General features: G+C 40.3%; 1 protein-coding gene across 2 annotated transcripts in view; it reads left to right on the top strand.

Moving 5' to 3' along the window:
• The window catches only part of FLT1 (fms related receptor tyrosine kinase 1), a 112,481-nt gene that overhangs the window by 57,765 nt on the left and 37,411 nt on the right, over nt 1–17,305 (top strand). For both annotated transcript variants that reach the window (XM_068930165.1, XM_068930166.1), the window contains exons 12-13: nt 6,881–6,989; nt 13,423–13,713. In XM_068930165.1, the coding sequence (XP_068786266.1) occupies nt 6,881–6,989; nt 13,423–13,713 (400 nt within the window). The remainder of the gene's footprint in view (nt 1–6,880; nt 6,990–13,422; nt 13,714–17,305) is intronic.

Consider the following 17,305-nt stretch of genomic DNA (forward strand, 5'->3'; position numbering starts at 1 on the left):
GGGTTAGTGAAATAGTCTTTTTGCCCATCTTTTTCATGTTTTTTGGTGAAATGCTGTTAGGAAAAATGTGGTGTGCAGACAGAGCCTTCTGATCGACTTCTGATTCACATGTCATCCAGTTCAGACAAAATTCTTCCTCATCAGCTGGGATATTGTAAGAACGTCAATAGCAGTGAGCTCACTGAATGCAGCATGTCATCACAACTGTGTGGCTCTGATGAACTGCTACTGTGAGCAGTTCTGCTACTGCAAACAGCTATCAGCAGCTCTCTGAGGCCCTTCCACATCAATGGAGTCCTCCTATCAAAACAGAGTGTTTACCCCATTTCCACATCCAAGCATAGCAAGCATGGTAAAAAAGAGTCTTAAAGCTCAGTGGAAACAGCAAAGTAGTAGAAGACAAAGCAGTAGGAAATCGATGAAGACGCTCAGTGCTGCACAATTAGGTTAGAATAAAAGGGGAAATGGAGGTGACCAGAGGATGAGATTATTGTAATCAAGAGAAGAAATGAACAAGGAATAGTCAAAAGGTTTCCTTTTAGAAACCAGGGTAGCCATTTTCACCTTACTTAAAGATATAGTGCCAGTTTCACTGATTTCCAGAATGTGCAACGTCTGAGTCCCTCAGGTCTGGCCTTTTGCCGTGGTAGGTAGATGTTATTTGTTTGTCTGTGGTTACAGAGGTAGCCACAAGTATATTTTTTAAATTATAGAAACCTCAGACCCTGTGTCTGTATGGTTAAATTAATGCAGGAAGCCTGTGCTACACTATTCTTTAGTGACAGAGAGAAACCGTGACGACGACAGTGTATTAGTAACATTTCCGTTGAAACCTCTCTAAACGGACATTGAGAAACCTGAGTGGTATAATGGAAGAAATTTGTGACATGAGCCATAATACTTAATCATGAGACAACTCTTTAAGTGATTTGATTCCCACACCCAAAGTTTCATTCTAATTTTGTTAGACGTTTTCAGTGACTTCCTACAACGTTACACTATTCTTAAGTTTATCACGTAAACTGATCACAGAAACTCTTGTCATTCAGCTGCTAAAAAACATCACTTCACAGCTTTTCCAGATAAAATCAACTGCTAAATATAACTCATGGCTAATACTGATTATTATTCTTAGAGTGATCAGAGTGATTAAAATGTCAATTTGTGAATGACCTGCAATAAGAAGATATAAAGAGCTGGCGTATTACTTTGTATCACTATAGTATATACGTGTTGTCTCCTGTGTGCATAGACAAACTTTTCTTTATCAGTAGCTGCAAAAGAAGGAGTTAATACTCCTTGTACAGAGATCCCAGGGACAAAGCACTGTAGGGGCTGGACAGAGACCCTGGGGATGGAGAATGCCTGGAAGGGGGCTAGGAAGAGGAGTTCAGGTGAAAGAGACTAGAAGGTAGTGGCTAAGAACAAATGATGGTAAATTCAAGAGAAAGGAGATGGTAGACAGGTAGGCTGAGGGGGTACAAGGAAAAGTCGAAGCAAGTGGGTCAAAAAAGCTTGGTTTGGAGAAATAACACACTAGAACTACGTTCTTCAGAACCTGAAATGGAACATCTGGTCCCTAAGTGCCCCATTCATCTGCTGCTAGAAAATATTGGTATCCCACTGACAGTAGCAGGTATCGCAAAAGCGAGGTCTATGTCATAGTAGGTCCCTCCAGGAACACTGTATAAAGAATATCAATCCATGAAGTTGTGGTTTATCATAATGGCTTTATACACATATTTATTCATCCACAGCTATATCACTACATATATGTATATATATATATGCATATACATTTGACTCTGTTCTCCTGTATGTGTGTATATATAAGTATATGCATATATCTATCTATAGATAGGTAGATATCTATGTAGATATCTATCTATATCTGTATCTACATATATGCCTATGTCTCTATCTATATCTATATAAATATCTATATAGATAGATATAGATAGATATATAGATGGCCCTATTTGCCATTGCATAAGCACCTTATTGACACAAGTTTGTAATAGCCCCATCCCTTGTGACTGACAAAGCCGCTTGACTTCAGAGAAAATGGAAAGTAATGCCCCTGTTAGAAGATTCTGAAAAACCAAATCTAGACTTGCTCATGTACATCTCTGATTTGACTGACAGTGGTGGGTCAACCTGGCATGTGCTGACTGTGGATGGTATTAAAAACTGTGAACTTATGTAAAAACTTATGTGCAACATAAAGGTGGAATGCAGGGTAGTTAAGGGAGTCAGTGCACCACAGAACTGACAGGTAAGGTGTCACCATGGAGAATAGGATGGGTCTCTCCCTCCTGCACCTTTTATGTCAAGCCCTGAACCTCTAGCTCTGTTCAGTGTCCCATTATTACTAGCTGGAGAAAAGGAAGCATTTGTTGTGTCTGTTCTCAGTCTCTACTGATGCCAGTTTTCTGACCAATATGTCCATGCTGATTGGCCAGGTGGCACCCAAACCAGAAGAGGTAGCTATTTGTCTCACCCTGCAACAGCGCTCATTTTATTTTTTCTCTTGTACCCAGCAGCTGGTTTTCATGCAACACATAAGATCTTATTAGCTTTGAGAAGTCTGTCAGTCTTAGTTGAAATCAGGCCACAGGTTCAGAAATCACTGATGATGGAGGGAAGGAGAGGGCACTGGCAGACAGACAGTGTGATCACGTAAGTCTAACTTTCTTAGGAAGGCAGGCTAAAGATAGCACTGGGAGTTTAGCTTCCCTCTCTTTCAGCACATTGTAACTTCTCTTGGGGCCCTCCTGAGTGCTACTAGAATTGCTGTCAGCACTTTTAAATAGATCACTTCAGAGGTGCCAGCTGAGCCTAGTGCTTGGTAATATTAAAACCAGCAGAATTTGGCACCTGCCTCTGCTGAGCTGTAACTCCTTCCTGCTCCTAAAAGCAATGACCTCCTTTGGGGCACGAGACAGGCATGAATCAAACAGTACTTCATTCTGTGTAGAGCACTGAGAAAGTACAGGGAGCGCGTATGGTGGTACTTAGCTGTTTGTATCCTGATGTCCGTGTGAGTCAGCTGGATGCACTCAGTCTCATGGCCTGTTCAAGCAGGACAACATGCGATGCAGTGAGAAAATGCAGCTCTGCTTGCTAAACAACAGTCTAAACTGCAATGAAGAAGGTACTGTCCTGTGCTTAATGTCCTGCTACTAGAGATATGTCAGTGAGAGTTTCTTCTCTGGACATAGTGGCAGTTCTGAGGGTGAAGCATGTTGTCCATATGTTTTGCACTGATGCTCCTTGCCAAGATGTGAGGCATGCTGATCATAGAACATTTTTGGCACAATCGGAACAATCCAGTGGTGTGTCGCCAATATTTCAACATGAATCTTCCTAACTAGTCTTTCCCCTTTAGCCTTAGACAAATACAGTGTGCATGACTGCTTGTAAGGCAGTGGGAGAGCATAATATCATTTGCTTCCCAGTTTTTTAACGAATATATTTTCTTAAAAGCATAACTAGGAGGGTATCAACAACATTTGGCAGACTTGCACTAATCTGCTCAATGCTGAAAGGGCAATATTTGTCTTTTAAATATATGGGCTGTTCAGAGGAATTGGCACAGCAGTCCCTGAATGGAGCATGTTTATGCATGTGTCTGTAGAGGCCTTCTAGGGGAAAGGAAAGAGTCATGGTACCAGCCATTTTGTGAAATCTTCACTTGTATGGCTGCCATCAGCTGGAGCAGTCACAATCCTTTATTTAAACTATTATGGGAAGAGTGAGTTTCAAGGAGACACCTCAGGGAAAGATCAGTCCATCCTGCTTCCAGAGCACAAAGACTGATTGTTGGCAGTTGCTTTGCCTTCTCTTTTCCCCACTCTTTTCCTCATCAGTTTCCATTATGGACAACTCTGCAATTTCCTCTTCCATATCATGGTCTGTTTTACACCTCTTTTTTTGCTGGCAGAAGCAGCAGCAATACATGATTCACTTCCCTAACCCCCCACCTCTGAAATAAACCTTTAGCACAGTGCTTCAGGTGAGGTGAGTATAGAAAGGAGGAAGAAAGGATCAGAGCTTTCGTGGTAAATGAGGTTTGTAGATGAATGAGTACATTCAAGATGCCAAGCATGCCTGGAAGGATTTGTTATATTCTATCTCCTTATGGTAACTTGATTCAGACTTTCTGTGTATAATGTGGTTGCCAGTCCAGGGCCTAAAACATCCTTATGATCCATTGACAAGATGGACGATGCAAACCTGCAAGAGCTGTTTTTTCTCTTCCTCCTTTTGTAGCAATAACTGTATAGAGGCACCACACAGCACACACTGATCTTGAATAACCATAATTGCTCAATAAACAAAAATATGCCAGGCTTAGTTTTGTACATGCTGCTTCTCTGGTGGGTTTTGGCTGGCATCCACAATGCAGAGTACAGTCTGTACCACTGGAGGGCTCACAAACTACTTAAAGAGATGTTATCTTATCCTTATGGCTAATTTATAAGCTAAAAGATGTGTGCATAGACATGGTGTTGCTAAAAGATTCTGTTCCGTTGCAAAGCTAGTCTTCCTTATTCCTAGATGCTATGGTTATCTCTGTATTAGTCAAGTAAATGTACTGATGACTGCTCCTTGGCACTAAGGACAGCATGTGTAGAATGGCCAGCGTTCATAACATTAATCTCTTTCATCCTCCAGAAGAGAGTGGTTGCTTGAAGGCTGCCTGTTGGGAGTGTTGGCTGGTCTGTGCTAGAGGAGTATTTGGGAGGATGCAAGTCGGTCCAAACCAAAACAGTACTGGGGACATGTTAACAATTTAACACTGAGTTTTGGTGCCCAGGAATGTTTCCTAGTGTCACGTAATATATGAGGATAGACATAACTTATAAGCACTCAGATCAGTAACTACATTCATACTGCTTAGGTGCAAGCGTATATGCAGACCTCAGTCTAATAAAAGTAATAATCACATCACAGTGGGCCAGAGCAGTAAAACGCAGACATTATGGAAAATTTTCCATTAAAAGCTAATACCTGACAGTATCAGAACAATGCACTCTTTGAGACTACCCCCCAAAAATCCTAATCATTATTGTGGGAGGAATATTTGCTGTGTACTGCTCAGGCTCAGAAACACTCTGGTTCATAGTGTAGTAGGATAAAGATCAGGCACCCTGGAGTTAGAAAGTGAGATCCTCATTTTCCTTTACTGTGCATTTTGTGTCATTATTTCTATCTTTGTAAAGTTGTTATGAGGTCATATGAAGAGGCACAAGAAAGCCTAATTTTGTGGTGGAAAGTCTGAACTGGCAGAAGCAGTGTTTAACCACCCTCATTAGCCCTCTGGCAAATGTTACAGGACTTCCTTCTATTCCAACTAATGTTGGCAAAAAGGGCTGCAGGAATCCTTCTCTGATCCCTGTGTCCACACTTTATGAAATAATGTTTAAAAACTGGATGGCATTCAAAGAGAATGACAAAATATATACAGGGCTGGACCCATGCTTTATAATTAGGAATTTATAGAGGTCAGTCTACTGAATTTAGCAAAACAGGATAACTTTTTTCAAGGGCTGTAATTATCTATCTGGTATTATTGAGCCTCTTTCATCTCATAGAAAAGCTAAAAAGGTAAGTTAGAAAAATTCTAATTGAAAATGAGATGTAGCTTGTTAGCAGACAGATAATTGACCATTGAGGCAGCTTAACAGGGTAGGCATGCCATTAGCATGACTTTTAGTCTTGAATTTGCCACAAGGCAGCTTTCTAAAACAAACAATCTAGCCAAAACTCCACTATGTTTGCTTGAGTAGCAGGAAAAGTACTAGTCTCTCTCTGTTAAAGAATATTTTTGGATACCAGGAGGTCTATATTATATAGGGGTTACAGCAAGGGGTTTGGGGAAGGCCATAAAGTCTCTGAATAGGAGACATAGAAGCAGTGTGAATGCTGAGCCAGTGTTTATAAAGAAATTCAGATAACTGGTCTTTATTTAGCATGTACTCACCCTCCTGAGCTTGTGTCTGGACTCCAACAATCAAACAGACTTAAAGGAAGAATGTGTTAATTGCAGAAAAATTATTTTGAAAGTTTTTAGAAAAAAAAATCTCAAATAATTCAAAAAACGAAATGTCATGGCCACACAATTTCCTTTCATCACTATCACAGTTCTGGCTGTAACTCCCACCAGTGCGTGTTTTGCAGAAGAACTAAGGCAGAGACACAAATATAGAAAACCAAGACACTGTGGCATCCAACAGCACGTCCCACTGCTGAGACCCAGGTGCATGCCCCATGTCTCAGTTGCGCATTAATGTGGTGCCAGAGTACAACGTAAAAAAACCCAAGAGATTATTGTTTAATGATAGAAATATTGAATCAAAGAAGAGGAGATAATCCCCCCTAAAATAAAGAGCAAATGTCTGTTTTGCCCCTACGCTTTTTTGCCTGACAGTTATAAGAGAATGAAAGAGAAATCAGATGTGTTTAGTGCCAAATGCAGCTACTCTTTTCCTAGAGTTGTCCAAGTGTCTGAGTTGATCCTCACCTAGTCCCTTTGCTGACTGGCTGCCCTGCAGGCTGGTCGTCCCCTAGGGTGAACCATGTTCTGTAACTTATCATTACATCAGCAAGAGATAAATCAACCTGAAAGACACATACAAAGATTTTTGGTTGTGGTGGCTCTGATAATATGATGGTCTCCAGAGGAGCTTGTTTCTTTTTATTCTTCCATCCTTTCCAAAAATTTATATGGTGACATCTCCTTTACTTAGCCTCAGTGGTGCTTGTCACCCAATGAATGGAGAGACTGAATCATAGGAGTGAGTTAGTAAAAAGAGAAGGGAAGCTTTTAAACAAGTTCCTAATCCACTGAGAGCTAAACCTCTTCTTTCTTTCGCAGACTGCTAGCACTCTGGTTGTAGCTGAAGCCAAATCTTCTGGAATCTACAGCTGTATAGCAGCCAATAAAGTGGGGAAAGCCGAAAGAAACGTGAGCTTTATTGTAACAGGTAAGATCTAGTACCTACTAGAGATAAACGTGTTCCCTGGTCCTAGAATTGTAATTATCAGGCTATCATGTTTTTTTCACATCCTAAACCATGAGAATTATTGTAATACGAGCACTTGTAAACTCATACCATGCTTTTCAGTGTTTCTGGAAGGGTTTTTCACAGCAGGCGGTCTGGATTTCTAAGAAGGGAATCAAATCTGACGAATGACTCCTTGCATCAAGTATCCCAGCATGTCACAAATCACTCATAAATATAGTGACGTGTAATTTGACCTTTTATATCATGTAACCTCTGCAATCATCCTGTACGTGAAGGGGTACTGTATTCTGACCAGTAAGTCAGTATCGTCTGTGACATGATCGGTCTCTATAGGCTGCTTCTGGAAGGTCTCACAAACCAGCAGGCCTCACGAAGGTGCGCTCAGAGCAGTGAACGGTGTCTGCAGGCAGTGTGGTGCTAGGAAAAGGCCTGTGGTGGCACTTGGCAGCCTCTCACAGCTCTCAGGCACAATGGCAATTTATGGGCAGAAAAATTTATGGGGCAAACTGCAGAATTTTATTCCCTCTTCTGAAGAAGACCTTGGATGCAGCTTGGGCCATAACATTGAGAAGACTCATATGTGTTAGCTGTGTATATGAATATGTTTCCATCAGTGGGTGTTTATAAGTGTTTGCAGGTTCAGAAACAGATGAATAAATGGTTTGACTTCAGGAACTGCTGAAAAAAAAACTGATGGGTTTTGTAAGAATGACTACTGCATGATGTAGCAGCATAATGTCTACAGGTGCTATTACAAAGGATCTGTTTTCTGGTGTAAGATTTCATTCTGATTTTGTTTACAAAGTGATAGTTCATGGAGCACTTAGGCTAATGATAACTTTTAGGATAGGTCATTAATGTAATCATTCCTAAATATGAGAGAAGACAAAAGGTTACAACATCTCGATGTTTTAAGGTCAAAGTCATAATCCTGAAACTGAAAGGGAAAAATAGGTTTAATGTTTTCCTTTTATTTTTTGCTGTTTCTGTAACCTGTTTTTGTTATCAATCTCTTACTTATCATTCTGATGACTGATATTAATGAAACTCATTCTGTTACTGTACTGATAAATATCAAGAGAGAGTAGACACACAGTTACTAGAATTGGTTTAAAAAAAAAACTAGGAAAAAAACCTCCCTGTAAGTTGTCCTCTTCTCTTAATTTTATGGACCAAAACTTATGAATGTTCTGATGCATCCACATTTAGAAAGTGGCAATTATCTATAAATATAGAAATCTAGTAATAAGTATGAGAGCTACTTATTGAAATATAAACTGGTAAGTGACACATAGGCAGGCTGTTTGTTAAAATATGAAAACAAGAAGAGTCTCTTCGTGTGCTATTGAAGGATGTGACAAGGACATTTGCCAGCTTGAACATGATCGCTGCCCCAGTTCTAGAATCACAGTTTTACCTTGATCCTTACCCTTAAATTGTGTCTGTTTGGACAGAAAGCTAAGCAATGACACATAGTTTTCCATAAATTAATGTTTTAATGGAGCTATAGTCTCATCTTTATGTGGGGACTTCATATGCAACTTTGAGCAGTCACTGAAAGCCACTCACTGAGATGACTGATTTTTTAATATGCAAGATTCAGAATTTGATGTTCTCTAGCTCTTACTCCTCAGTCTTCATGTAAGACTCTGAGACCAAAGGAAGCTGAATCTTGAAGGGTCCAATTTGCAATACCCAAATCTTCCTTTCAAAGTTTCTGATGGTGTTTCAGATAATTTAGTGCTGTGACATGAAGGTGTTAGTTTCCCTTCTTAGATCTCACATTCTTAGATCTTAAGCAGGGGTAGAAGGAAATCCTTCTCCTTGATACCAAAGCTTGCATGTAAACATGCAGAATATTATGACTTTCCTTTGAAGACTCTTGTATTGGCTAGCGTTCAGAAAGAGGAGTGGTTGCTTTATTATGTCTTGGAAATTCTTAATGTCTTGACTGGTGGCAACCTTTCTATATAGGGTGGTGATGTTGAAATGCGTTTGTCCTTTGAGTTCCTGGAGCTAAGTACTTCAATTGTGTGACATGGAAAGTCCTGCTCATCCGCTGATGTTCAGTTGCACTGACTGAACACAGCTTGTTTAAACAATACTGCTGTTTTTTTCTTAAAAAAAATCAAGTTAGGTTCATTCTTCTGTTTTTTGCAGAGAGTGCATCAGTTGGGCTTGAATGATGTAGTCATAATTCTCCTCTGTTAGGCTGAGACCAAACTGCTGAGGTTTGGTAGCAGGCTGGGTTTCACGTCAGCTGAGAAACAAATGCATCATTCCTCCAACCTTTGCTGAAAAACACACTAAGAGAATAAAAAATGACAGCCAAAATGCTGAGGGATGTGGACAAGCGGGCAGGTCACTGAGGATTTTCTTCTAATGAATCCAAAACTAATACTTCAGATCTCGGGTGACAGCCTGTGTTTTCTCTGGTTTATATGGTGTGGGGGCTACTGGAGCCACGTGAAGTCAGCCTGAACCACACACAACTGAGTGTAAGAGAAGAAAGTATCTAAGTAGGAGAAGGGGATCCCTTGTAGGAAGAGAAGCTGCTGCTATCCATAAGAGGGGATGAGCCAGAAAGGACCCTGAAGAGCAGGCAGAGATAAAGCCTAACCTGACCAGGAAAAAGCATTTCCTTGGAGGCAATCTCATTGAGACCTTGTCTTAAGGATAAAAATAAGCATGTACTGCAGTGATGTTGCGGTGCTGATGTGAGGAGTCTCTTTTCTAGGCCATGATTCTTCCCAGCTGTGGCAGAAACCTTTGGGAAGGTGGTGGGAAGGGCAGTGCTCATCCTAGCAATCCCAGTTTTGCAGTGACATGTTCCCTCCCTAGAGGGAAAGACAGCAAGGAAATAAATGCAAGGAAATGTATCAGAGAGGTCCCCGGAAGAGCAAGCCTTTACTTAAGTTATTGAAGATCTCTTATTATTTCTGGGCATGAAGTGCAATTTGCATGCATGTTTCTGGGAGGTTTCAGGGTAGTATAATTTTACACTCTGTGCTTGAGGCTGGTGGACATGAAGTCCATGGGCCCTGGAACAGCTTTCCTCTCCTGTTGTCTCTGCCAAGTAAAGGGTGTTTTGGGGGTATTGTCCTACTGATTTAATTATAAAAGCAAATCTTTGTTTACGGCACAAATGTAGCTGTGCGTCTTATACCAAAACAACATAGAAAGGTGATTTCTGAAAGCTCTCCTACTCACTGATAATTTAACAGCCTCTGTAACAATACTTGTATGCCAAATTTAACTGTGGTAGCCCCTTTTGCTCCAGGCTGCCCCTTTCCCTACTTTTGGGGCTGTTTTGCTGGCACACAGCAGGCCCATGGGTGTGTTTGCAATTACAGAGGGTGAAACAGGAACAGCTCTGCCTTATCTCCCTGGTTTCCCAATGTCACTAGGCGCATTTTATTTTGAGATTCCTGATGGTGCTTGGCAAAGATAAACAAAATCTTCCATCAGGAAACCTGGGAGCTATTTCCACAGGAAGCTCCAAATCACTAAAGTAAATAAAACCCTTTTACATTATTCCCAGCCACATTATTTAGCTAGTCTGAGTCTGCAACAATTGATGAGAGGTGTCATATATTAGGGACTTGTAGTCCTTAAACATATGATTTGCTTGGAATCCTGTGCATTTTGCTTTTGTCCCTAGATTTGTTCAGAAAATAGAGTCTGTCTTTGCAGAAGACACATCTAGGAAAAGTTCCAGACCTGACAACATGGAAGTAGCTGCAACTATATTATACTGTTGGCACGTTATCCTTTTATGCTAAAAATAGTTCAATTGCTCTCAGTCCCAGGAGATCTTTAGTTTCATCTTAAGAGTTTTGCTTGGCTCTTCTGAGCTTTTATCGAGTACTGGCATTTTCAAAAGCCAAAATTTGCAGTATTTCAGACCAGTACCCTGGCTTTCCCAATATATATCAGAGCCATTTCAATTCAAGCATGAAGAAGACACAGCAATTTCTTAGACCCAAATCATTATCCACAATCAAAAATTCGGCCCATTCATTGGACTGAAGTATATCTGAATTCAGTACTTTTTAACAAAATCAAGCACAGGATTCACTTCATCTAACTTAAGCCTAAAAGTTAGGTATCTAGGTTCAAGTTGGTCATGGAGGATCATTTCAAAATTAAGTGTGAGGGATCAGGATCTCTGGAATTTAACTCGTCTTAAGGCATATGGTTTGCATTGCCCCCTGGATGTGCATATGTCACTCCATGGGATATAAACTTTTGCCCATACAAAGAACAACTATCTTCAAATAGATGTCTGCATTTTGATAGCTGCAGCTAAATATCATGTTTCCTTCTGTAGGGAAAGTTTTGATCTTAGTAGCTCTTTTGCCTGACACTTATTTAATTGAGATCAGAATCTGTCCCCTTGTGCCCTTAGCACATCAAAGAGGACTCTGATGAAAGTCACGTGCAAATAAGTTCACTAAATTTCAAGTTTTTCTTATAGATTTATTTGCTTAAAGGCAAAAAAAGGATACCAATGAAATTTAAGAGGAACAAGTAAGCACATAGGCTTTAACAGCCAGTGTAATATCTTAAGGTCGTGGCTTCCACCCATTTAATCTTTGGCATATATGGACACCAACAGGCACACACTTTGTCTTCACTTCACTGCAAGGATGTGACGAGTTCACACCACAGAAGTCAGACCTTTCTCTGGAAAGCACCTACGGTTTGAGGGAATTTCAGTCCAGGCTCGCAGGAGCTCATTTACCCAGTATTTAACGCTCAGTGCTTAGTCTAGAAAAGACAATACTCAGGGGAGCAACTGATGACAGACTTTCTATAAACAGAATATTGTTTCAAAGGCAGTAGTGAGCACATCTTGTTCATGGGTACCCAGGGGAGGCAAGGCAGCTTAGTTTTCGTTGTGAAGACTTAAGGAGTAAAGCTTTCTGCTAGATTGGTCAATCAGGAAAAGAGGTTACAGAGAGAACATGGGGAGTGTTATTCACTGGAGACTGGGCAGAGGGCTGCAGGGCTGATTCACATGCGCTTTATGGTGCCTGGGTACAAGACGGTCGGCTGATGCTCCTTACGCTTCTCTGCTGCTGTGATGCTAGACCTGAACTGACATTGATAAGCCTGGAAGTGATTGAAAGTCTATGTTCAAGCGGTACATGCTGTAAGAGATAAAAAAGAAGGCATAATTTCCCCTTATGAAAGATGAAACTGTTCTTATGATTCGGAGTCAAGATCACAGCCAAGTGCCCTAGCAATTAGGAGGTAGAGAACAATTGAAAATAACCAAACTCAGTTTCACTTAAACAAGCAGAAGGAAATGCCTTTATCAGAATATTGGCTACAAATAACCCAAGAGAGGTTGCAGACAAGGGGAAAGACTTGGAACTGTTTTCTGTCTGGAACTTGCTTGTACTTTCACTTAAGCCAGTGGCGTAACTCTCTTACCTGAGGGCTGAGCCTCAAGTGGAGATGGCGGTGAGGTAGTCAGCAGTGCCCTGAGTCTGTGCCCTTCTCCAAGTGGAGGAGGCTGCAGTAATGCTACAAAGACCTGCAAGTAGGACTTTTCACATTGTTGGCTAAATCAGTTCCTGCCTTGACTATCTTCTATAGATGATTTTTTTAAAGCTTCAGTCATACTTATGCTTAGCAAATGGTTGGTGTAATGATCCTTGATTTCTCTCAAGTGGAAATATTACTCACCTATACTTAATGCCGAGTAGTCTGAACAGAGTGATCTTATGTGCTGCCTGCAGACAGCTGGTCACCTAGGTCAGGCGATGTTTCTGCTTTCCTCTTGAATGGCTGAGGTGTTTTAAATGCATGATGAGTAAACACCTCTGTTCCAAGGGAAAACTCTGGAAAGTAATCACAGACTCACTAATTTCTCAGATTTGAAGGTGCTTTAAGAAATAAACATCACATATCTGAATACTCGTGAATAACATGGAAACTGTATAATCAAGTATGATGAACTAGATTATCTTCCTCTTGTCCACTTAAGATTCATTTTCTTTCATACAGTGCATGAGCTGAAACCGAGATCAGAATTTCTCTCCTTTTTCATAATCTCAGCATGTTCTCTTTAAATAATTCTGCTTTTGGTACCTTGCCCCAGTCTGTCTTAACTTGGTGGAGATAACATTTGTACAAGCGTACTACTTCCAAGAGCAACTTTAGTTTACACCAACTGATGCCCAAGCCTGAGTGTTTTGTAACTCTGTGGCAACTTAGAGGAATAGCTGGAGGCCAGCCTACAAAATGAAAGATTAGAGACGTCAGCAGGAAGACAGCAACATTGATTATTTCAAAGGCTTCCCGAAAAAGGGAAAAAATAAACTATGTTAATTTTGGCTCGTTCATTTCATAGAAACTGAAAAGTGTTCTTGATTTTTGACAGATGTACCGAATGGATTCCATATCAATTTGGAAAAAATGCCCATTGAAGGAGAGAATTTGGTATTGTCCTGTTCGGCCAACAAATTCCTGTACAAAGACATTGCTTGGATTTTACCGAGGACAGTAAATAATCAAACGAAAGTAAAAAAGTCTCTCAATAAGGAGTACTCCATCACCCTCACGCTAACCATCAAGAACGTTTCCCTGGTGCACTCGGGCACCTATGCCTGCAGAGCAAGGAACATATACACGGGGAAAGAAGTGCTTCAAAAGAAAGACGTTACAATCAGAGGTGAGCACTGCAACAAAAAGGCTGTTTACTCTCGGATCCTCAAATATAAAAGCACAAGGAATGATTGTACAACACAAATCAATGTAAAACATTAAAGGACTCATTAAACAGTCACAGGTGTCTCATATCATCTTGATTTTTTATTACTGTTGCTACCTTTCAGGCCCTGAGGTGGTGCACATTCCCCCATGGGTTGGACGTAGGAGGAGTAGCAAACAAAATCATAACGCATGAGCTTCCAGTTCAGTTCAGACGGGTGTTTTCTGCTTTGACAAAGCACGTGGAAGTTGGGGTTTGGAAGATCCCCTGTGCTACATTTTTGCATGTTGTTATTTTTGTTCTTGCTGTCTCCTACTGAGCAATAAGGAAAACTTTGGATCAATCTTTTCTTCCACTTTGATATCGGCCTCGTCAAAAGTGTCAAAGCTGAACAAACTGATTAACTTTAAAAAACTGCTGTTTTCAGTCAACAACGGACATTTAATAAGTTAACTTTAATGTGCAAAATGAGCACAATTCAGTTTGAGATTGACTGGACTATATATTTTTTATTTTAATCTGATCTTGATGGACTTATAAATATTACCTGCTGAGCAAGTTCTAATGCTTATTTATTTGAAATTATTTTCTACACTAAAGTACATTAATCTTAAAAAGTATCTTCTACAGGAAGTATGCAGGGAAGAAATAAAAATGTTGGTATAATGCACAAACCTATCATATCATTTATAATGACGATTTGAAAACTGGCAGACGTGAACTGTGTTTCTCCAAATAAATCCAGGTAGACTTCCAGTTGCTGTGTTGGACAATTTTTAAAGTCAGTTCTGCACTAATGTAAAAAACTTTTGAGACAAGTGTGAGTGTTGTTCCTGACCTGAAGATACAGGAATTTGTAATGTTGTAATTATTTTATTAAAACAGATATATTACACTAACCCGACTGATAAGATTGCAGCCAGCACAGTGAAATGTTTAACACAATCTTAAAAATATAAATTCAAAATTAAAGCCACTAAAACTATTCCTTGCTTTTGGTATGCAAATGAGAATTGGATTTCGTATGGGGATTAAGAATCAGACAAACTGCTGAAGGAGAATTAAGGGCAATCTAAAACTTCCTTGTAAGTGTTCCCCCCCTTTTTTTTTTTCCTTCTTCATGGTTTTGCTATGAGACATTTCTGTGTATTATAAATTCTGTATAAGGAAGAAGTTACTATTTTTAATAGATCGGATAACTTTATTTTTTTACAATACATAGCTTATATTATTTTTGGTTACATTTATGATTGATCATTTATATAGCATTTACATAAGCCATAACAAAACAGACCTTAGTGACCAAAATAGCTACAGCAAAGGAACAAAGTGGCTGTGCTTTAAAATAGAGGGTGACAACATGACAGTTTCTTGTGCTTGGGAACTCACCAGACAATTTCCTCCTTTAGGTATCAAGACTGTGTCCCACGGCTAAACTTGCATTTCACGTGGGAATTGCTTTTGTCAAGTGTGAAAGGGTAAACAATAGTATTTCCCCATAATGCCAGTTGCATGGAGCCTAAAATGCTTAGAAAACAATTGATAACCTGGAAGTTGTCAGAGTAAAGAAAAGAATAATCATTTATATCTTGAAATGTCACCTATAGCCTGCTTGTATACAGTAGCTCTTTTGTTCATTATTAGCGTGATGGCTTCCAGAAACAATGTGTTCCTGCAAAGGAACCTGGGTCTCTCTCTTTTTTTTTTTTTTAAATATGCTTAAAAAGCAAGTGAAATAGTTGATAATCGCTTTAAAATGGGGCGAGTGTGCTCTGCAGCATTTGCAAGTCCTCAGAAGAATTACAATACAGAACCTCCCCCCCGGCCCCCTTTTTACAAGGGTATTTTGTGAGAAGACATTTGATGGCAAGGTGGGCAGTGATGACAGGACATTATGAATTTTCAATGGCCTTGACAGCCACAGCATGGTAACTTGTAGCAGGCAGTTGCCAGGCAATATGAAGTTTGGGTCACAAACTGATGTGGAAATTAGACTGTTCCTCTGCGAAATTGTTATGCAATGATGTGTAACACATTACTGGGTGGATGTCTTGCCAGTCTGGTCTTGATGGGTGCTCAGAGGGCCATGCTGTGTAATGCTGTGTTAAAATCCCTGTGTGACTGCCCGTGTTGGGAGGCACAGAGACACCTCATTGGAAGTATTTGAGGAAAGTAGTTCTTGGAGGCCAGATAAAAACTGCTGTCACTTTGGATGTCCTTAGGTAAATGGAGAATCTCATGAATTTTTGGAGTTTCTCTACCTTCTGCTGTATAATATAATATTTAGGAAGAAAGGTGTGAATTATATTTCTTTTTTTTTAAAGTGTTAAAATTAAAGCATGTATTTATATTTTTGTACTGGTTAATAAAAACAAGTGAACAAACAACATACAACCATAAGCATAACAAAGGGCAAAAATGCACGGAATGGAGTGGTATACCCCAAAATTAACAATTGGGAATGTTTTCCCTCGTTTGCTTTTGGAAACGGAAATTTTTCCTCCTCCCTGCCCTGGGTTCACTGGGTGCTCTGAAGCCAGGGGTGCTCCTCAGTGGCCTTCTGCAGCTCCACGGGGCCAACCTCTGCCTACAATGAAGTTCCCAAGGGTGTAACTGAGGTGTAACTGAGAGCAGAATTTGGTCGGGTCTCTGGAAAAGCAGCACCCATGGCCTTGCAGGCAGGCATGGGGGCTGAGGGCGATGCTGGCATTCAGCTTGGGGCCCAACACCTCGGCTCTGCCCGCGCTGAAGGCAAGTGCAGGCCCTTGTCTTCAGGGCAAGCAGAGCCAGGGTGTGCTTGAAAAATCTCCCTTTTGGCTTCACTGCAAAAAGGACCCGGAGAAACAGATGGTTTGTGAGAGTAATCCACAGATTGACCAAATCCATGAAAAATCGGCTGATTGCAGCACAGAAATTTATGAGAGTATGTGAATGGTTACTGGATCTAATTTTCAAGTAAGAAAGTTTTTCTTAATATGAAAATCCATCTCTAGTGTATGGCTATAAACAAATTAAAATTAATCGCAAATAACCCACAGAACGTGTGATTTGCCTTTGTTGTGTCATCTTGTCCTCCTTCTTTTTGAATGCCTGGGTTGAGGGGGGTCCAGCAGGGACGACTGACAAATGTGAAATGTGGACCTCCTCTCAGTTTGCGTATGTGAACGTGTGTCACTCCATGCCTATTCATAGACAGATTGTTTTGTCACGAAAGAGAACCATGCAAAAATCAAGGGAGATATAAATGACAGCAGGGCAGCTTTCCTGGTGGCAGGGAAAAGCTTGTTGATAAAGTCATTGTGTAGGTATTTGATGAAGAATTTACTTCACAGCCTCTCTCGTGAGCTTTACTGTTTATGAAATGAAAACAGACTGTCTACTACGCTGTAAACAAATAATAGTGTTGCCCATGGAAATTACAGACTTGCAGCACATAAAAGACCAGATTAGTCATTGAGGGTTCGTGACTATTGTGGAATTAATTTCAAGGCATACAAGCATGGCAAAGATGTCCTATTTTAGAAATGTTGAAAAGCTTTTAGTACTACAGGGT

This window comes from Struthio camelus, chromosome 1 (genome assembly GCF_040807025.1).
Source record: "Struthio camelus isolate bStrCam1 chromosome 1, bStrCam1.hap1, whole genome shotgun sequence".
In the NCBI taxonomy this organism is placed as follows: Eukaryota; Metazoa; Chordata; class Aves; order Struthioniformes; family Struthionidae; genus Struthio; species Struthio camelus.